This window comes from Mizuhopecten yessoensis, unplaced genomic scaffold (assembly GCF_002113885.1).
Source record: "Mizuhopecten yessoensis strain PY_sf001 unplaced genomic scaffold, ASM211388v2 scaffold8123, whole genome shotgun sequence".
Lineage (NCBI taxonomy): Eukaryota > Metazoa > Mollusca > Bivalvia > Pectinida > Pectinidae > Mizuhopecten > Mizuhopecten yessoensis.
Window position 1 is genome coordinate 2,161,826 of NW_018407390.1, and position 23,544 is coordinate 2,185,369.

Here is a 23,544-nt window from a genome sequence, read left to right on the forward strand (position 1 = left end):
GTACCGTTGCATGACCTCTGACCCCCAACACACACAAACACAAACAAACACAAACAAACCAAAAACAAAACAAGATTGTTTATCAAAGGTTAAAATACATGTAATTATCCTTTTTTTTATATTATCAACAAGAAATCACCCCGAAATTTAAGTCCGCGTATTCAGCGTCTAAAATGTGTAGTGTGCAAACTCCAGCCTCAGACATTTGTAATGAACCCCTGTGCTCCAGCCAATAGGCTATGTCTGACAGCGACGTCGTGGACGTGTCCCTAGAATATGGAATAACTGTGGATTTGAATCAAGGCACATCATCCTTATTGCGGGCCACCGAAGCGAGTTTGCTATAAGATCCTATAACAGGTCCTTTTCAACAGAATCTACACTAGCGTCCCGTTGCAAGTGGCAAAGCAGGTGAAATCGTTCCGGAGCGTCGGCCAGTCCCCTCATCGATAGTAATGCATGCCGAATGCTCAAACGATGAGCTAGTCCTGTTGACACAGTCGATCGACACAATAATTCAGCCAACAGCATATTTTAAATCGCTTCTGGTTTCTAAGGAAACTCTACATTTCACGGATGCACTGTTTATCTCTTTGAAAGTGGAACCGCTTCGTTGCCTAATTGGCGTAGCCGCTGCACAACCGTTTTTTAAACGGTCAGCTTTCTCCGCGAACACGGAATAAATTTCTGACGTTTTGCAACTAAAATATTTTACATGGTATTTTTATTTTAAATTTAGATCTACTGTCAATTTTTAAGATAATTAATGCCTGTTAAACATGCTGGTAATGTAAATTAAATTATTAAAAAATATGCAAAGTGGAACTATTTGTTTATTGCTCAACTGTGTATTTCGTCACCGTTGACAACGCATCATCTTTCCCGCGAAAAAGGCTGTTCAATTAATGTTGTTTTCATGACGGTGTTTTGCTTTTTAACGTGATTTTTTTTCTTTTCTTAATTTCAAATAATAAAAGTGGATGCAATAGAATGTAAATATAAGGTTTGAAATGCATCTTTTTAACATTTATGAGGGTATGCAACACAGTCCCGTTCAAACATATTCTCCATGATGTGCTAACGCGCATTTGCTAACCTTTTGCTATGACCTTATAAATGATACCATAAGCAAATTATTTATTATGTGATTGAGTCATTCATCTATGATAATCACATTTATACCTTCGTATGTTTAAAATTTAGACTTTATCATTGGTGGAGGAATGGATGGTCCTGATGTTGAAATAGAGAAAATGACGCTTGGAGAAATGATACTAGCAATATCTCAAAATGACGTCATGGATCTTGTTGACATGGAACTTATCGGAAAAATTCGGGACGCAGTTGTTTCTGAAGTAAGTTTAAATATTTGATGAATTCGTGTAATATTGGAGCACGTTTGTGCTTAAACGAAATTGATGTCATTATATAGAGAGAAACTGATTTCAAATGCGATTAATTATTATATTGATATATGTTATTTTATGCAATCTTAATAATTATGTATGGATGCTGAATACTCAATAATCTTACCGATTTATAGAAAACAGCACATTGACTGTGTTTTTGTGTTTTGCAATGCAAAGGATAAAGATTCTTTAAGAATATTTCTTTTAGTGAAAAATTGATAAATTATATTCTTTTTTAAACAGCACATTGACTTTTTATATTGTTATAGCTTTTCAAGAACCCAAAAAGTCTTCTACAGCTCCGGGGAGAAGAATTTCAAGATAAAATTGATTTTTGTGTAGATGTTGACATTCCGATAGAACCGCTGGATATTATTTTTTTCGAGGTGTCGTTCAGATTCTTTGTGGGACCAGTTCCTCTAAGTTTAGGTAAATTGATATTTAAATTTCAGATATTTCCGCAATATCACTTTCCAGGCTATAACATATATCCTTAAAAGAGTCTTTAAAAATGTTGTCTGTCTCTTTTAATAAATTATATCGAAGAAATGTTTTAGGGTTGTACTACAAATACCGGAAAAACTGTGCATATTCGTGAATCAACAAAACATGTGTTGGTAGTGCTATGGAAAGTACACACATTTTTTTAGAATAGACTCTATGACCCTTCAACATCTTAGTTTTTCCTTTAATATTTTTATTATTTGAACAATCCTGTTCTGCAATAATTCGCAAATGCTTTTCGATGTTTCACTCTGTATTCTATATATATATAAGTATTAGCGATTTTGACACCATAGAAACGGTCCATTTCATCATTGAGGTTAGACATTTTGCCAATATCTTCTAACATTATACTTCATTTCATACTAACACAGCTTTCGGTGCCGGAGGATCACTCAGTCTGGATGTTAACTTAGGAGTGTGTTTCCTAAGCATGATCGCAAAGGTAAGTCAAATGTGTTATATTTTTTTCCCTTGTTTATGTTAACGGTATTTTGTGATTCATGTATTTTTAATATAAATAGTTATCTTAATTTTCAAACAAAAAAAGTGTATTCATAGGCAATTTCTTTGTTCAGCTAAATAAATAAATTAGCTGTGTCTCGAATTTTTAGATTTTTTTTTTTTTTTTCCAATATATTAACAGGTTCACTGAATGTGTCCTAGTTTATTACTATACTTACATCCTAAACACAATAAAACATGAAACAATATTATGCTTTAAATAGTGTTCCATCCGGTATGGATATGAAAAAGTGAGAGAGAAAAATATTCGGTGATAAATTTGCTGCTCTAGGTGATTGTCACGCCCGGGGCCGGAGGCAGTGTTTGGGGGATTGCAGCATTAGACTTAGGTTTTGCGAGAGGAGGAATCAAGCTTATTGGTTATTTATTGGAAACAAAATTCCCTATCATGGGAAGTATAGGATTCAGTAAATTTCCACTGGATGTCACGTACGTTTTAACCATATCGAAATATTGAAATAATTTAGTATCTAATGGCTAATCAATTGTAATGACAAAAAATGGCAGACCTATCATAACGATTCGCGAATATATAATGCATATTACATATAGGTGGCTATCAATCATATATTTTCAAAATATATCATATGTGTTCAAAAGAATTGGTCAGAGTATATAAATCAAAAGCATCTGCGATATGTTACATTATAGATTGATTCTACTGCTCAGTGCATAATGCTATATTTGACAACAATGCATTTGGTTTGAGGTTGTCTTTATTTATTTACAACAGAGCGAAGATGGACCTGATTCTTGTACCGTTAAAACTGGACCTTCGAGGCTTTGCCGAGCTGAATCTTTTATTTGTGACAGTCACTGTATTTGATGCAAGTTTGTGGTCGTACACAACACCAACAATAAAGCGTAACATATTTACTACTCCAATGATAAGCTCAGATTCGTCTCCCCCCGAGTTCCCTCCAAATTCTGTTAGCTCTCGGAGAAAACGCAGCAGTCCCAAAGGATGCTTGGTAGAACAGGTTAAATTTCGAAGTCCTCTTGATGCTGCATTTAAACTAGAAGTGTCAACTTTGGATGAAACGAGTCAAGTAAAACTAGTTTATGCAATTGGTACACAACACGGTGGTACAAATGTCGTTGACTGGACAGATATGGGTGGTGCGTCTCTCCTAGTCCCTACTAACGACTTGCCGAGTGGTGTACCACTTTACTGGACCGTAAAGGCTAGCAATACACAAGGCTTGCAAGCATTTTCTTACTGCACGCTTCCAACTTATGATACCTCTATTCCTGACGGTAGAATTGACCCGTCGTACAAGTTTTCCAGTCACCCTAACAAGCTCAGTGGTACGGTAGTTGTATTTGATGACAGTACATTGGAAAAATCACATGAAAAAGCCATTGGGTTTAGTTCTGGTAAGTATGGCAGCGAATTGGTACATTGGGGCTCTCTCGATATTGATAAGACATCTATTAGGGATGGAGTCGACAACGACCTTAAATATTTCAGTGTACCTCGAATTGGAAAACTAACGGCGCTCAACTTCAAAACCGCTAAAACGCGCACTGCGATAGAATGCGCCAGACTCTGCTTGGATCATCCCACAAAGTGTGTTTCGTTTGACTATGAATACCATTCCGAAACATGCGACATGCACGAGGTTGTAGAAGGTCCGCGCGCCTCGCTGCGTCAGAGCGGGACCTACAAGAACTACGAAAGGCTAGGAGTCGGACATAGCTCGTACGTACTCTACGACAATTTAAATCTGTGCCACGCCATTGTGTATTACATTAATGCTAAAATAACCAATACAATTGGGTACACCGCGTATATAACATCACTAGGCACAACTATGGATTTCACGCCGCCGTTTACAGGTCCTTTGGGAACAGCCGCCCAGGTGACCATGCAGGCGAGTCGATGTTCCGCAGCCGTTACCCAGAGATGTATCGAAGTCACATGGAAAGAAAATCATAAGTAAGTTAAAATATAACCACATGTCGTTTTATTTAATCAAACTGTCATTAAACTATGCGATAGGTGGTAGTATGTGTTGTCTGCCTTTGAAATAATAGCATTTGATATCAAAGGTCTTATATTGTATTTTAGGATAGTAATTGATGACAAGGAATCAAGAACTGTATTCAACGGTTACAAACCTCTCCAGGACGAAATATACACCATAAATAATCACATGGCTTCAGGTAAAGTATTTAAATGTAACCTGATTTCGATTTCTGAGCCTTCTGTACATATGTTTAGAACAATATTTAAGCCAGCGCGTATAATTACAACCTTGTCTTGGTTAATTGTGTGATGATTTAAGGCACTGCAATCATTTTCAATTAAAATTTCGATAATGTTTTCTGATTCTTGTAATTATAGTTAACTTTGACGGTTTCCATGATGACGAGAGTGGTATTTGGGGATATACCTGGATGGTGGGAGAGTCAGTATGTACCCGGGATATTATAGAGGAGTCTGATCCCCATCAACATCTCTCAAGTAAAAAATACTGGACACATAATGGTTACGAGAAAGACCTACACCTCAAGGATGGTCAATATTTCGTCACAGTCAGAGCTCTCAATAACGTTGTGTTCGGTGGCGCGTTCGTTACAACAGTTTGCCATAGCACGCCATTCACGGTTGATACGACACCGCCGATCTTTACCGAAGTCCTTGATATATTCTATGACGAAGATTTTGACCTGCTCGCGGTTTATTTCAACGCTTCTGACCCACTTTCCCATCTGGCGCGGGTGGACTTTGGACTTGGCAAGACAAAGCATGACGTCACAGTCCGCGGATACAAACTGCAGACATACGTCACAAGGGATGAACCATTTGTGGCTGTAGAAAACCTCGGACTTGGCCACGGAGTTCCGGCATGGTTACGTTTAAGAGCAGTCAACAATGGTGAGTGGTGTCTATCCACTACAAGTAACTAACTATGTGTGTGATATGTGCTACCGTCAACATAAAAAAAAGACATTGTTGTGGTACGGGTACTTCATTGGTTGCTGCGGATGCATACGTGAACATTTATAACATCTTTACAGCAAATTAGACGGTTACTTTTCATTCGCTATCTCGAGTTATGCGCGGAGAAGTGTTACCCAACTGTGAATGTTGCTTAGGCAACCTTTACTATCTTAAAACGTAAATGTCATGTTTATTATACTCGAAAAGCGAGAAAAGAATGCAAAAATACATGCATAACTTGATTTCGTTTGGTGATGATTTATTAGTTTTTTTTCGTTTTTAGTGGGCCTTCATACAGCAAGGCATGGAGACCAGCAGATCCTAATCGACCTAACCCCGCCTAATGTTGGTGTTGTCCTTGATGGGAACCAAATTGACACAGACGTAGACTATCAGGCCGACACGTCCACCATGTGTGCCCAGTGGGTCAGCTTCTACGACGAGGAGTCTGGTATCAGGGAGTCAGTACTGAGTCTTGTTGAGTTATAATAGCCTATTGCTTACTTACTTTCTTCACGTTATATATGCCTACTTTGGTACCATAGAGTTAATCAGAAATATACAGGTAACGACTCAAATCACGAATTCTGTTGTCATTGTTAATTATTTTTATTAAATATTCCTGATAACTATCAATACATTCACTTTGTTCGTTGTATTATCACACAGTTATATATGGGGTGTCGGAACTATTACGGGTGCGGATGACGTTGTAAAGTACCATAACCTGACCCACCATTACAAGCGTTCTTGTGCCGGTGATCTGAACCTGAAACACAATACGACCTACTTCTCAACAGTGAAAGCCTATAACGCTGCACTTAATTCGAAAGAGAGAAGCGGAAAGTCAGACGGAGGTAAGATATCTTAAAGTTATTTGTCTAGGCTCTATACAGAGCGCGTTAATGTGTACGTATATCTTTCAGTTGTGTGAAAGACATGATAACCTACATGATCTACATGTAACACTTAGCAAGCTCATGGTTAAAGGAGACATTTTGAATATGTTATACAAGCAAAATCGCTTCATGTCAATTCATATAAATGTTCAGGTGAGTTGTACAAAAATAGCTAGTAAAATAATAGGCAATTGCAGGTGAAATTAACCTGAATTTGACCTGAAATCAACCTGGATTTAACATAAAAAACAAATCAAGTCCATTTCAGATCAAACTAAAGTCATTTTTTCACCTGAAATTGACTTATTCTATCATATTAAGTAAAATTCATATGATGTGTTATGACTCATCAAAGACTACCATAACGTTCTAATCATCTTCTTACCCTATAGGCTGGTTTACAAATGTTTACAAACGACGATGGCGTTATAATGGGTTTAGATATGCAAACGGATATATGGCGTTTGATTAACTGATACGATACATAAGTTTGTGTTTATTTCACTTTAGTACAGTTTAGTTTCTAAATATGTAATGATATAATCATGTACCACCTGCTTTCGTCTCAATCAAGTAGAGTGAACACAGTGTTATCAGGCATCATATTAAACACAACATTATTGTAAAATAAAAGTTGATGAAGATACTAGCATTTTTTTGTTATCATAAAACATGGCATAACAGCATCCAGACGGATTAGGATATCAGGATCATCAACGACAGGTTTAGCTATTAGAAAGGTTATAATATAAAATTATGTGTTAATTATATTTGTGTACAAATTACTTTGTGCGATATCATATAATCAGTTATGATTTTGTTAACGGCGATTGGCTTAATGTCTGTAAAAGAAATGTGATGCAACATCTCAAGTGCATTTGTTTTAATTCGGAAATAATTCATAAATGGCCTCGACCATACTTTCGTGAGTCGAAATGTTTCTGTATAGATTCCTATGATTTACTGTAATTTCCTGTCGTTTAATTTTCAGTCCTTATTGACATTACCCCTCTACTGCCGGGGAGAGTTTTGGATGGAGCGATATTAGGAGAGGATATTGATTTTTCATCTGAAACGGCTACAAAATCTTGTAACTGGAATAATTTCTCTGATCCTGAAAGCCACATTTCAAAATATGATATTTCATTATTCATAAATAGGGAATATATCCAGACCTTCGAATTATTTGCACTTACCCAGTTTACGGAAATATCTATCGCGATGAATCACCTTGATGAAGTGGGTTTTGTCGTCACTGCCGAGAACGGAGCGGGGCTTAGAGCAGATGTGACGTCAGACGGGTTTTTGGTTGACCACACGCCACCGGTGATGAACTACATCATTGACACAGAAAATGCTAAACGCTATCAAAGTTTCAACGACCACCTAGATGTTTCGTGGTCATTTGAAGATGGTGATTCTGGAATAAAGGAATATAGATATTTCATAAACAAACAGCATCAGGGCGGTAAACACAAGTCATGGCCTGCGAATGACGCCTACGAGACAACACATTCTGCATTGAAGGAAGGACCGGTAAATCTCAAAATTGATCAAATGACTTTGGTTAATGGCGCAATGTATACAATTGTTGTAACAGCTATCAACAATGCTCTTCTTTCGACCTCCCATGAATCTTTTGGTGTAGTAGTTGACGGAACATTGCCATTACTGACAAAGGTAAGGACGCAAAAAATATGTTCAAGCTTCTTTTATCTAAATGTAACTGATAACTGAAATGACAACTGCTGATTATGAAAACATATAATAATCCAATATAGATGTAATACAGCGACTACAGAGCAAATAGTGAATAAACTATTCATTATTTTAATTGAACGTTTTGCTTATTTTTTTGTTTCAATAATTCTAGGTACATGTAGGACTCCCAAAAGAAGAGGAGGACGTAGATGAGCTGAACAGAGTGTTACATGTCGATCCTAACATTTTAACCATAAGTTGGGTAGGCCAGGATCCGGAAAGTGGAATTGATAAAGTTTATTTAGCAATCGGAACAACACCTGGAGATTTATCAATCACTGGAAACTTCATAGAATTCGGAGGAACTGAGAAGATATTGACAATAAAGGACATTGAACTAGAAACGTTTTCTGATTCTAATACAGTGTATTACGTATCCGTTAAAGCTATCAACGGTGCAGGACTGGAGTCAAACACCGTATCATCTAAACCTATAATATTACTTAAAGCCAACGTACCGGGCCAAATCTTTGATGGCAGAGAGGTATCCATCGATAAAGACTATACAAGAGATAGGGGTTCATTAGCTATCACATTCGCTGGATTTCAAAGTGAGGCTTGTGATATTCGAAAGTATGAATGGGCGATTGGTTCTGATGCGTTCAAGTCCGACGTATTACCTTACACAGGATATGGACTTATGGTACACAACTCGTCACATGGACAGGCTCAGATACATATGGACTTCACAGAGGGAGAAACTTACTACGTCACTGTAAGGGCACAGCCGGGACACAACTGCCATGAAGAGTACATAGTGGCATCGTCCGACGGGATCAAACTCGATACCTCAGCTCCAGAAATCCACTATATCGGACCAGTCCCGGGCGACACGCACTATGTACACTATGCCAACGTCTACTACCAATCCAACGCTGATTCTCTTGATCTTGTTTGGAACGTTTCGGATGATTCAGCTGTAAAGATGGTGTCAGTTTCTGCTGGAAGTCTTCCGGTCCTGACAGATGTAATTTCGACCCAAGTAATTGACACTATGGGTACACCAACAGGTTTCTTATCACCTACTATAGGTTTATCAACTTTTCTGACATTAAAAGTTGAGGATCTGGTTGGAAATCGCCAAGATATAACTACTGACCCAGTCATTGCCGACATATCACCGCCTATGGTTCGATCTCTAAAATGCACAGAAGCTGTTTCATTAGAAAGATCTATTGTAGCATGCTCATGGGAATTCGTTGTCGAGGAAGAGAGTGTAGTAAAATCATTGACGATAAACATCTTTTCATCATACAACAAGCTACCAATTGAACTCCAAATACCGCATGGAAGACGATATTTCGTCGTTGACGCGATTGACCTTTTGAATGCAACAGAACTTTCAATTTATCTGACCGTTTCAAACATCCTCTCTCAAAATACGATTTATGTACAAACGGTTAAAGTGGATAATACACCGCCTTCCTCTTTGACCGTTAAAGTTGTGACACAGATGTCGTCAGAGGAAATCACAGTTCACCAACGATGCCAAATCCCTCAGACATTTGTTGACGTATTAGTGGAAAACCCTACAGACGCAGAAACTGGCATTGAAAAGTGAGTACAAGCTTTATTTAATTTTATCGTACAATCATTCTGTATCAACTAATTAGTGCTGATTTAATGTTTATATTCATCAAAAATAGTATAAACAGGTAGTTGTTCTTTGAGGACATGTCGTCTTTAATAAAAAAAATAAAAAAAATGGCAGTTTTTATTCGTAGGTCACTAAATGATACATGTGTACTTAGGGAAGTTTCACGTGGAGATCGACACAAAATTAAACGGAATGTCGGCTTATGAATTCATCGCCTTTTTTAAGTTAACAAAATATGAATCCTTCAATTTTACATTAAGATATAACGCCGATGTTCTGCTTTACATAACAAGACATGTATTGGGCACATCGATATTATTCACCCTGCTGACGACATTGAAACTAAGGATAATGCAAATTCGTGTAAATTAATAATTTTGCTCTTTATTTATTAACATCATGACCAACAAGGGTACCTACAAAGCTGAAACGCAAGCGTGACGAATTCGATTTTCCAATCAAGCACTTTCCCTATCTTGAGAGTTATATTTAAGACCTTACTCATCATATGATTTCTGTGATAGGTTATGACTGCTGATTAACAATCTTTAAGCAAGGGGTTTTATTTGAGCCTTGTTATTATTTTTTACTGTAGCAGTTGCTGATGTTTCTCTTCAGTTTTACGACTTCATTGACCATTTTACACATATGATGAAAGGTATAATTTATAAAATAAGGCTTGTGGGTAAAACATCAAAAGGTATATGGTGCTTAACCATCATGATATCCATAAATATGATAATATATTTACTTATTTTCCCCCATCACATTTCTAAATTAACCGACCAAAACACCAGTTCACTCAAATTGCTCTGAGGTACAATACATGTGTTATATAACTATAATCATCTGTCTCCAATATAATTGTTTACCGTATCCATGGTTGGATACATAATTGTGTTTCTTTTTATGGCAATTGAAATGGCGCTGCATTTCTACAGAAGTTTTTCAGTGTTGCTTAAAATAACTGTAACTTTTTGATTATGACACATTTATTGCGGACAGGTGGCGCAGTGGAGAGCGCACTTACGGTCTGGATGTGATTCCTCGATCGGGCATAAAAGTTGAAAATATATATATAGCTTAATTCTTATTTTAATTCTAAATGACATACGTATCTTTCAATTACAACAAAACGATATCCTAATTACACCGTCATTATCTCAATATTACGGATTTTTTTTTCTCCTTAAAACGACATTGCATTCTTTATACCAGTTGCATATGTATGCTCATTACATGGGCTAATAATTATTGCTTGAGTCTTTAAATATACACATTGTTACAATTTTAAAGGGAACAAAACACATGTAGATAGTCAGACAACATATCGTGACTGATTTTTGTTCATTAAAAGTTATTTAAGAACCAATCTGATTTGTAATTTACATTATCGTGTTTGTCCCTAAAAGTTTCTTTTTCATGCATGCCTATGTCATTGCGATATAGGTATCAAAGTTACCTCTGCTGAAACTCAGATTAAAGGGAATATATCAAAGATAGTAGCCAGATATATCTCACTGTTTTACCTTGAATCTTTCTCATTCAAATGAAAATTCAACATTATATAGAGAAATAAAAACGTTTAAATCTGATATGTATAACTAAATGACATACATATATTTTAGATTCTGAATTTCGCTACTGTTAGTTATATATTTTACAATCGTATACCTGTAAATCTATACAGTTGCGTATGAAAAACGTTCTGCCTAAGATAGGTATATGAAATTAAATCAATGACTTGCATATTTATTACATCCTTCTATTGTAATTGATTCATTCAATTATTTTAAAGTCACATAGCGTACAACGCTTAACAGTTGTATTATGTGCCTGCGTATAAGTATGGCCCACCATTTAAACGATAGTTCAATCAAGACGATAAATAAATTTTTACTTTTGTTTTTCATTTTCGTATACTAGATAGCTGCAACGAATTAAGTTTGCCCGACTATCTATTCAAAAGTTCAAAGAAATAATGATAACATTTTTTTTTTCATTTTGATAAACCAACACGCTATAACGAGATAATGCTACATTTTAAGTTGTTATTTAAAGAGAGCTGTATCTTGATAATTCAATGCAATGTAGTGATTACAAAAAATATCTTATTCCAATTTTAACGGAAACCGTAAATTTGTATCGCATGTTGATGTAATAACCCATCAATTATATAATACCATTTAGAAATATTATAATCTGTTATCAGGATAGAAGTTGCCATTGGTTCCTCGCCTGGCCACAACGACATTCATCGCTATTTAGATGTGCCATTAGTAGGTAAAATATTCTTTGGAAATCTTGACCTTGGACATGGTGACACTTTTTACGCTGCGGCGAGAGTGACTAACAAAGCGGGCTTGTCTAAAATGTTCTACTCGGACAGTGTAACGGTCAGTGTCCGGCCAATATTGACCGTCGGCGATGGAAGTCCGGGAGGAGACGAAGATTATCAAAGTAATTTAAACACAATCAGAGGATTCTGGCGTTTCTCCGATACATGCGCTATTGACATGGTTCAGTGGGGAATAGAAGATCTCCTAGGAAACGTTATTAAAGAGTTTGAAGATGTTGCTGAGAACGCGCAGGTATTTGATAACGACGAATTTACTTTGAAAAATGGATTCACCTACATAAACATAATAAAGGTGAGAGACGCGTTAAACAGAACCTTCACGTCGGCTTCTGACGGCATCACGATCCGTATTCAACCACCGAGCCCTGGTGATGTCCGAGACGGTCTGTATGAAGACATCAACTATCAGCAAAGCGTTGAAGAACTATCCGCCAATTGGGACGACTTTGGTGACAAAAATGGGGATCCTACACAGACAATTCGTTACTATGAAGTTGCTATAGGTGATGACCATAGTTATCCAAAAACCCAATCGAATATTCACTATTATGTTGGTGTTGGTTTAAATCGATCTCACACGTTCCATAATTTAAATTTGACGGCCCTGGATGTTACTTATTATGTAACGGTGAGAGGTATAAGTATTTCTGGTAGTCAAGATGAGGCCTCATCAAATGGTATTAAAGTAGGATTCAAAGACCAGATCGTTTCTGGGTTGATCGAAACGCCAGCCGTTCAATCTGACAGTTCGAAAATTATCGCATCATGGACGGAATTTCAGTCTGATATAGGAATAAAACAGTACCTTGTGGGTGTTTATAGCAATGATTTCAAATACAACGTCACTGTTTACACAAATGTAACAACAACATGTGAAAACTTTCACAGCTCATTAGAGCTGTTAGACGAGAAACCCATGTCAGATAACGGACTTAATACTCTTGTCCAGCTGCAGAATCTTCACCTGAAACATGGTCATGTGTATTACATCATTGTTGTAGCTGTCAACGAGGCTGACATGTGTCGTTCTGTGACGTCACCACCAATTTTAGTCGATATCACTCCACCAGATCTTACATTCACAGTTTTACATATCGGTAGGGTAGCGGATGATAAAAAAGACGATATATTTGTCGATGAGAGTGAAAAACTTGATGTCACATGGAAAAACTTCACAGAAAATGAGAGTAGCATTGCTTCTTTTGAGGTGACATTATACGAGATGAGTGATTGTTCGATGAAAACTGTTTCTCCGGAGTTCAAGGTTGATTCCGTTTTGGTTACAGCTGATACTAAGATCACTTTGTATCAGCTGATGTTATTGCCAAATGTATTTTATTTTATAGAAGTAATTGCTTTAAATACCGCTGGTCTCAAATCTTCAATCATTAGTTCCAGATTCCGGTTAGATGTATCTGCTCCTTTAGTAGGGGATGTGAAAATAGCTCCAAACTGGTACACTGCTTCTACGTTTCAATCCTCGAAAGAAACAATGACATCATGGATTGCTATAGCCAGATCTCACGAACAATTTGTTTGTCCGAATCAAAGAGTAGTGTTCCCGAGCTTCTCATCAAATGGTCCCTCCTGGGTAAAAATGACCGGATTTTACAGTCCAGAATTCGTGGAATTTGCTGAAAACAAAGCGACGCTAACAATAGGGTACAACACGGCTCAAACGAAGTTTTTTAGAAGCGGCATGAAAAGCACACAAATATCTTTGTTGCCAGGGAATTACACTGTTTCACTTAAGGCGGCAAGTGGTGTCGATATTATTACGATTATTTCCTTTGCTTCGGAATCTCAACTTTTTCCAACGAATTACACTGCGCCACATATAACTGCTATTAATGAAGTTACCTTCAATATGACAATACCAGAAGACGATCGGGAAGATGTGACTAACATTTCGACATCACAAGATCCTACTGCCACAACATCCACGTATACCTCTTCATATTTAAGCACGTCTCAACCAGATAGAAATGTTACAACTAGCAGTCACGGAGATTCTCCGAATTCCGAAAGGTTTGGTTTCGGATTAAGCATCATGGGGACTCAACAAAATGGAAGTGATCACTGGGACGCTATGTTTTGGGTTGTTGGCCAATATAAAAGCTTCGAAGAATGGATTACATTGGATACCAATCCGTCAGCATCGGAAGGAACTATTATATTTACATTAGAAACAGAATCTGCTCGGGGTAAAAAGAGACAAAATATCAAATTAATTGTGAACGGGATAATTAAAGCCATAGCAAACGGAATAACTTTCGGGAATAGTATGAATATGTTTATTAGCACTGTAAATGATAATAACTACGAACCAACAATAGAAAACATGTTTGAACCGTTCCGGTCCGATGTAATTGTTGCGAGTGTTCAGATCCCGACTGACCAAGAGAGGCTATGTTTGCATGGCTCCGGATTCTTCGACGGGGAGAGTAACATAAAGGAGATTTGGGTAGGAATTAGTGACAGTGACATTTCAACTGACAATATATATCCCATGCGACACTATATGTCCCTGTGTTTGCCATGTGAAGAAGAATGTTTAGAGGACTGTCCAGCAAAATGTCAGTTTGGCGAATTTGATTTAATGAAAATTGAAATTACCGGTCTAGACTTATTGCCAACAATAGCGTCTGCTATCAATGGGTCGGAAAATGAATTTCAGATTGAAGAGTCTCATACATATTACGTTACTATCGAAGTGGTTAACTTTGCCGGACAGAGCTCTTTCTCCAGATCCAATGGTATCATGGTGGACACGACCTCTGCGGTGTGCGAGTATGTCAGGTGTCTCGACCCTGACAACAGCATGGAAGAGCCCACCGAGTACATTGGGACAAACAACAGCGTAGCGGCGTACTGGTCGTGTTCGGACCCAGAAAGCGAGATATATTCCTACTCTGTAGGCGTTGGCACATCTCAGAATAGTGCTGATATCTATAACATGACCGATGTTGGTCTTGCAACGAAAAGTCATATTCATTTAAAAAATGAAAAACTCTTCAATCACGGAAATACGTATTATTTCAATGTCTGGGCAAATAATGCAGCAGGATCCCCTGGTAAGTTTTCGTGCAAGTTTACTGTGGAGTTGTATCCTCCAAATGTTGAGAACGTAATAACAAAATCCTTATTTGAATACCAACCTACAGATGAAAATGGTTACCCAATTGTAAATGTATCATTTACGGAGTTTGAGGACAGCGTTGGAGTTGCCTGGAACAGTGAAGACGACATAGCTGACATATACGGTAAGTTTGAAATTAACAAGTACTCCTCAAAATATTTTAATCAATAAATAAAGGGGTTTCAAGCACCTGTCCCCCTGTTTCTTTAGCTGTTTTGTCCTTAGCATCACCGATGAGTTCTAGAAGGAAGATACGTTGTGTGATGCAGTGTAAATCATTTTAAGCATACTGTATATGTTACACAATTTTAAAGGTGCAGTTACCTACTCTTTGTGTATGTTAAGTCCATCTTAAAACAACGTTGGTTGATTGCGTAAGTTGATAATAAAAGAGCATGATCACATTGATTTATTTATTTTATTAGAGTCAACAGACCAGACGGTTCCAATAAAGATGTAATAACAACAACAATAATATAGAAAATGTTCAGATACAGATATTCATGTACTAAATAAGATAGTTAAAAGTGCATATCTGTATCTGAAATAATTATTTAACATAATGCATTCAAGCGAAACATTAACAAAGGCTGAGTATATTCCAGGACACAGTCGAGTTGTGATCGACTGCTATTGTACGATGAAAATTGTCACAAAAGGTACACTGTGTTTACAGTATAAAATGCAAAAGTGCTGAGGAGTGTGAAAAAAGATGCTTTGGTTCCAATTACCATTTGTCTGCTAGGTAGGAACAGTCAAATAAAAATGATTGTAAACACAATTGAAAAAAAATGAAAGATATGTTTTCTAAAATGGAGAAAGCCTCTCTTATCATTTATTCATCAAAGCATTTCACCATATATAACCCTTTAGTAAAGATTAGAGTATGTTTTTTGCTTCATTGCTGCGTATGTCTGTTATAACTTTATCATCATTTAGAGTGGGGCATCGGAACAGGCCCAGACAAACTTGACATCCTCCCGCTGATCAGAGTAGGGGTGACAAAGACGGGACAAGCAGAAATAATCCACGGTCACGTCTGGTTTAATGGTGAGAACATGAATTCAACTGTGTCAATGTTCCGTGACCAGCCAAACGACACAGCTGATGGGTCTCTGTTGCTGCTGGAACCGGGCCAATGTTTTCATCACTCGATCGTAGCGGTCGGGAGATCGCACTTAAGAAGTTCCATTCCGACAAAACCAACATGCATCACAAGTATGTTTGTAAATTGTTTGGTTTGCTGTAAATTGATACAATCTGAATCACCTATGAGATTAATGGCTTACTTTATGACAAATGCATTTAGCTTGAAAATGTGTTTTGCTCCATTTCATTTGAAAATAACATGATATTGAAATGAAGGCCCAAGTCGCATTTTTATGAATAAAGATAGTAAATATATTATACTTCAATTATTTTTAGCCGAAAAAATATCCAGATTACAGTGAAACATATCTAGTCTGTTTCACAGTTGGGCAGAACATGTCGGTCAGATTAGTTTTAGATTAAACGGGTTATGGGGATAAAATTAGTTTCGTTTCCTTATAAATTTTATACGTCACAGGGCCTAGTGACATCCGACTTGTGCTGAATGAGAAGCAGAACGCAACACTTATCATGATGGCGGATAGAAGTATTAGGAAACTTAATCCAGGATCGGGACTGCCAAATGATGGCAATGTAGTGATCGAAATACAAGGTTTGTTGATGTCATATCACAAGATAGATACATTGAAGCTTTCATGATACATTGTCTCCATATTGTTTGCAAGATTATCGAGGAAAATCCTATCATTTTTAGACAAAGTTTCTATTTATGTTTTTGTTTATTTTATTTTTTTATTTTTTAGCAAGTCATTATTTGTCGTTAATACAATATATAAACAATTTTGAGATAGTTAGCATAAAATTTTAACTTTATATTGTTTGCAAGATTATCGAGGATCATCCAACAATCTCATATTGATTTTTTTTAAAAAATTTGTAGCAAGTCACAGTGGCATAATGATAGGATATCTGAGCAATGATGACGTCGCTAAAAATTATGGGACTGATGCATCCGATGAGTATTCCTCTTACATCGTCGATCCCCAATCTTCGATGATGTACACTTCAAGACTACTCAAAAACAGGTAGACCGTAACATATTGATATCTGTGCTACCACAATTATATGTCTTCATGTTCCAATTGTACTGTTTCATGTGTCGTCTTTTTGTATTTTTTGACCTTTTATCTTTTCATTACAATGTAATTTAGATGTATAGATTCCAGAATATGAACACAGTTTTAGTTATAATATTCTTTTTTTTTATTTTACTTATATTTGCTGTGATCAGAATGCCCGCTTTTAACATAATTGTGTATTTACTACACATGATTTCGCACCAGGCTTATAATGCAGGCCAAAACATAACATGCGCACAGCACACATTATACGTCCAATTTCGGTATATCGTGTGCACAATTGTGCATTTCTTCTCTCATAGTTGAAATTGTATGTTGTATGATTATATTTCCTACCGGTATATTCGCTTTTACAGTTTGTGTTACACAGCCAAGAGTTACCAGGCAGGGAGATAACATTTTGATAAGAAACCAGTACTTTGATCTGACGCCAATCATTCGACTTTTTTTTTTTATAAAACATGGACAAGTGTTGATCGATGATAACTCAGTTTTCAAAACATAGCTGAAAATTACACGTTTGTTAATTACGTTTCTGTCGGTCTATAGCTTTTCTCTGTCACACACCGGATATGTTCACAGTTTGGCCGGTGACGTATTTCTGATGACAAGAAACCATCCAGGTACAAGGCGGTCGAATTTATCTGTATACACATATGGGACCGTGCACGATATGTAGTGTTCACCAGGCGAATTCGGTCGTTTAAAATTGCTCAAAATATCTATCAAACTTTATATTCAGCTTTAAGCTGATATTTAGATGAAACATTGCAACATGCAAATAAATTTAAAAACAATGTTCAAAAACATAATCTCATTTATTCCTAAGCCATTCCTAAATTCACACCATCAACGATCGCACATCCAATGTTTCATTCATCAATCCTGAGCCCAGATTTGTGCAAGCTATTAATGCCCAGTTTTTTAATCGTTTGTGCATGCTGCGCACATCTTGCACGTATTGTTTTCACATGATGTGCAAAACGCACGTCTCGTAATGCTTCGGTTCCATATCTGAACAAAATAACATAGTTTCTGAAAGAATGAAAATCGGAATTTGCTGAAAACAATTCCATCAATTTAAAAGCACTTTTCGTGGGTAATTATATCGATATTAAGACGATGTTCGTTTTATTAGATTTCAGGCATATCAAGGACTTTCCTTTTTCATATCACCGATGCCTTTCATCGAATCATCCGACTTGGAGATAACAATACGTATTAAGATCAACGAGACCGATTATGACAACGATACAGTACCCGCTTTGGCTCTCTGGAGCACTGCTGATAGTGGTAAGTATCTGTGGCGTTTCATATTATCCGTTATGCTGACAATTATTGTAGACTATAACATGTAATATATTTATATTTTTTCTTCTGTAAAGTCTTATTTTGTATTACTATTACATTTGTGTTCATAATTCAAGGGTGATAAGGCTTTTTAAACACAATTGTTTTGGTGTTAGTTAAACTACCTTTTTAGCTGTAACATTTAATCGTGACTACTTTTATATCTATATTTCTCAACTTGATTTTATTATCACAACTTGCGATGAGCCCCTATCTCATGTGACGGGTAATCTGTTTTTGTCCTTTTACTAACAGGTATAGGAAAATGGCTACATGTTCAGGAGGAATGTGATCCGGAAAGGATCAGTAAACAGGTCAACCATACATATCTTACGACTAAGGTAAAGTACTTGTAAATTTACCCATTGACTCGCGATCTACATTATCCACTTTCTATGTCAATGTTGGACATGTTTTCCTGATTTGAAAGACCATGACAAATTAACGTTTACAAACCTTGATAGTAACGTTATTCATTAGGGAGGAGTATACCGGTACATTCAACAGTTGGAAACAGCCTATATTCTTGTTAAAATATAATTTGAAATATGAAGAAAATCATCTTTCCTTTTGACATTATTGTATGCATTCGATAGAACCGGTGATGTTTGCTTTTCAAACTTGCAACTTTCAAACTTTGTGCTATTGCAACTTCTAAACGTTGCACAAATGCAAAGGCAATGCTACATAAGTGCTGCGAAAACGTTATGCAAGTTCTGTGGAATTGTTACGGAAATGCTACGCGGAAAAAACCCCATGTAAACGTGCACGGGTCTGTGTTAAAATAACACTAATTCTTTGCATTTTCCTGAAAAAATAAATCTATTTTCAGGTATGCCATGCAACCCTTCTAGGTAATGTTCCAGTAGACAATACAAGGTCGAAACGTGATGCCACCTTTGACCCTGCTGTTTTTACATCTTCAAACCAGTTTGGACTATTTAAGATGCAGAGCTCCTGTATCAACGCAGCGCCCACTATTACCACCGACGTTATCTACACAACAGAAGACACACCTGTCGTTCGTCATCAGTTGCTATGGTCTGATGCAGACAACGACGGTTTGGTATTCTCAAGCAAACAACCAGCTTCAGGACAAGTAAATGTGACAGGTGATGGCTTCCTGACTTTTCAACCGCCTCAAGAGTTCTCGGGACAAATACAAATTGAAATCGAGGCAGAAGAAACATCTGTTTGTGAAAATAAAAATTCAGTGTCAAAGGTTATTACAATTCATATTAGTAGTGTAGATGATGCACCTATAGTTGGATTCTTATCGCACGATAATAACTTTACGCTGGCTGACCATTTAAACGCAGAAATTGTTATTTTTCTGGAAAGTTATAACACTGACCACGACGTTGGATCCCTTCTAATAGTAGATGCCGACATTGGTGATAGTCTGAAGTTAGTCAGTCGGACTATGATCGAAACAGACGCCGTCCTTATCCAGGAGGAATCTGGTCAACACGTAGTACCAAACAATACATTTACGCCACTACAAAGCGGAACATTCAAACGCATTGATTTGACACTAAAAACAAGTAAAGATTTCCACGGACATTTACATTACCAGCTACTAGGAAGTGACCAGGGCGGTCAAATGACTGCTAAGCTAGACGTTCATGTATTTGTGCTTGTTTCACCTTGCATCCATGGCAGATGTGCTCAAACGGACATATGGGCCTTTCCTTGCAACGACAGTGCCAGAGCTCTTAGTTTTGACACGTATACGTGCGCCTGTAATGCTGGCTATCGTAGTCAGTGGTGCGATGAAGAAATAGATGAGTGTGCAGAAGATCCCTGCAATTTAATGTTCGACTGCACTGACCATGTTGCTTTCTACACATGTCACATCAATGCCGGATACCTTGCAGCCGTTCTCCTGTCCAGCGGTTTAGTCGTGGTTGGTGCTGGTATCATATTAGCCTACCGGTACAAAAACCTGAAAAAGGACTCTATACGGATGAGTAGGTAAGTTATAACAATAGGGCTATCTTGAATAGAATCCTTATAACAAACGTAAAATATATGTTGCTGTTTGGTCTAAAATAGGGCTATTTAGAATAGAACATATTCATAGCGAACCTGAAACCTAGTATTAAACGTCAAATGATGTCTGAATAATTGATGCAGATAGTGGCAGTAAAGTAATGTTAATTGAAACTGCATTGTTGTTATTTTTGTAGAATGTTGATCCCGGACGATGAAGCCATCTTTTCTCGCGCAGATTCAATAGTGCAACCCTGTAACGATGCACAAGAAGAGCCTCCCCCATTTATCCCACCATCGGATACGGATCCGTTTAAATCCGAATCAAGAACCATGGATCAGTCTCCACTTAATCAGAAACCAGGAAACATACCCAGACCAATGCCACCAAACAAATACCAATCTATGATCAAACGTCCCGCTTATTGTACCAATTCAACTCAGCAGGCGGATAGTGATATGACAATAGTGGATGTATAGAGTATAAGTGTATGTCATCAAACGACAGTCTACCGGTCATAATATAGTTCACTTTTCCCTTTGTGTTTAAAGAACAAGCTAGCTCGCTGATATATCGCATGTCATATACGCTTTGTTATATGTTTGTATCTTTCTTCAAATGTTTACAGTAACAATTCCTTCAGTTAAAATATCTACTTGTATATTATGTAAATATGCAATCATGGATGGAGTGGTTGCTAATCAATTCATAAGTTATGAAGCTGAAGGCAATTCAACGTATCAATTGTTTACTACATCTATTGATCGGATCTTTTCTTCCATTGAGTTGTTTTATCAGTCATGAAACTAACATTTTACTAGACAGAAATGACAGCCATAATTGACAATTAGTGTGATCGATTTTCTATGCTTACTAATACAAATTTTTATTTCCAGATTTCATGTTGTCCTCTTTTTTTGTTTTTTTTCGAACGTTAAATTGACAGTATTTGTTAGATGAGGTGTATTGTTGTTATAACAATCAGGAAATCTAAATAAACAATTTAAGAGAAAAAGTAACTTCTCACTTAAGTGTAAAAATTTCGAATTATTGTATCTTAATCTAGAGAAGAAAATCTTAATCAGAAAGTTTTAAAAAAGAGACCTGCAAATTATCGCCTATTTATTTATCTCCTGCTAATCTAAAACCTTAAGGATACGTTAACGTTTCATTACACTTCAAATATGCGACTCTATTCAAAATTCCTTGACATAGTGGTGGGCAGGATCTCGTGTAATAGCAGTGATCTAGTAATTTGCATTATTTAGAGTAACTACAACAGTGTTGAACATTGTCGGAACGCTGTGGATTCATCACGAATCCCATGAATGAAACAATATGAGGTACGAAACTTGTGATTTTAAGTAACGAAAGAACAGCATAATACAATACTATACGTATGCCGGATACACGAACCATGTATCACGGGTCAAATTAAAATGTATTTGTAAAAACACATTTGAAACTATGGGACCGTATTTTCTTAGTATTTGTTTTTTTCAAATATATTCGATTCAGTTTTGAAATGAAATTGGGGAAATAAACACAGGTGTATTATTGTAATGCAACCTATATATTAAAATAAACAAGTATCAAGACAATGTGTATTTATAAGCAGGCAAAATGCAATTGTGTCAAAAAGGTGGGGTCAATATTTGGCCCCAATTTGATTTCCTTTATTCTTTTGCCATGTGTAGATACATAAAAATGATCAATAACTGCATAAATGATTATTCATAATTGTTACTGATAACCGTAGTGGACCTCCTTGCATAACACCAGGTTGAGAAACGGGGGTATCCTAACAAAATGACCGATAAATATCACAGGCAAATGTTAATTTGGAAATGAATTATGATAGTGTATAGTGTACAAGATTACTGTTATTTTGATACTAAATATATCATATTGGTAGACATTAAATAAGCGTAGTGATACTTTTAATTGGAAAAAAATGCACAATTTTCACAACATTTAAAATATAACTAACATTGTCAACTTGCCTATGTAAAGTTACAATGGTAGTCTTTATTTTAAACTTCTTTAAAAGCTTCCTATATATGTATTCTGTCTACAGAATTATTTTTATGTAATATCAAAACCGGTAAAGTACTCTTTCAGCATGCCAAACATGATCAATGCCCAATTTCACATAGCCTTGAAGATTTGACTATCAATGTTTATTATGATCAATACCGATACTTTTTCTGTTTTTGTATCATACTAAAACACTTTATTATATTAGGCATGTTTAAAGTTATGTGCAGCAGTAATATATCATGAATATTTATTCTGTCATAGTAATCTTTCCTCTGGAGAACAACTTTAGGTTTGAGATTGTGTTATAGACAAAGCTATGCAATTATCTAAAAATAATAAGATAATTTTAATAATAAAACTATAATACACTTTATTATACCTCCCACAACGAAGTTAGGGGTGGGGGTGGGGTATAAACTGGAATCAGCTTGTCTATCCGTCTATCTGTCAACTCATTCTTAAGTAGTGGACCAATTTCAACGAAGGTTTCCAGATATGATAACTAACACCTGAGGTTGTGCATCCAGGTATTATTTGTTCATTCTGACCTTTTTTCTTCTTCAAAGTTACGGCCTTGTGTTAAAAAAAATGACTTGTCCAGACAACTCCTCCCAAACTAAGGGGTCAATTTCAACGAAAGTTTACAGATATGGTAACAACCATCTGATGGTATGCATCCAGGAATATTTTTTCAGTCTGACCCTTTTTTGTACGGAGTAATGGCCCTTTGTTGAAAAACACTCGTCTAGACAACTCCTCCAAAACTATGGGGCCAATTTCAACGGAAGTTTACAGATATGGTAACTGCCTCCTGACATTTTGCATCCATGAA

General features: G+C 36.6%; 1 protein-coding gene across 1 annotated transcript in view; it reads left to right on the forward strand.

The window, feature by feature from the left end:
* Positions 1-22,082, forward strand: part of LOC110454973 — a 44,233-nt gene extending 22,151 nt beyond the window's left edge. Inside the window, exons 29-47 of the mRNA XM_021504820.1 lie at positions 1,204-1,355; positions 1,679-1,838; positions 2,288-2,358; positions 2,710-2,867; positions 3,172-4,377; positions 4,510-4,604; positions 4,786-5,319; positions 5,669-5,846; positions 6,055-6,242; positions 7,276-7,964; positions 8,158-9,602; positions 11,855-15,264; positions 16,080-16,358; positions 16,708-16,842; positions 17,131-17,275; positions 18,468-18,622; positions 18,935-19,020; positions 19,512-20,653; positions 20,869-22,082. Of these exons, the coding sequence (XP_021360495.1) occupies positions 1,204-1,355; positions 1,679-1,838; positions 2,288-2,358; positions 2,710-2,867; positions 3,172-4,377; positions 4,510-4,604; positions 4,786-5,319; positions 5,669-5,846; positions 6,055-6,242; positions 7,276-7,964; positions 8,158-9,602; positions 11,855-15,264; positions 16,080-16,358; positions 16,708-16,842; positions 17,131-17,275; positions 18,468-18,622; positions 18,935-19,020; positions 19,512-20,653; positions 20,869-21,151 (10,511 nt within the window). The 3' untranslated portion in view covers positions 21,152-22,082. The remainder of the gene's footprint in view (positions 1-1,203; positions 1,356-1,678; positions 1,839-2,287; positions 2,359-2,709; positions 2,868-3,171; positions 4,378-4,509; positions 4,605-4,785; positions 5,320-5,668; positions 5,847-6,054; positions 6,243-7,275; positions 7,965-8,157; positions 9,603-11,854; positions 15,265-16,079; positions 16,359-16,707; positions 16,843-17,130; positions 17,276-18,467; positions 18,623-18,934; positions 19,021-19,511; positions 20,654-20,868) is intronic.
* Positions 22,083-23,544: the final 1,462 nt, after the last annotated feature.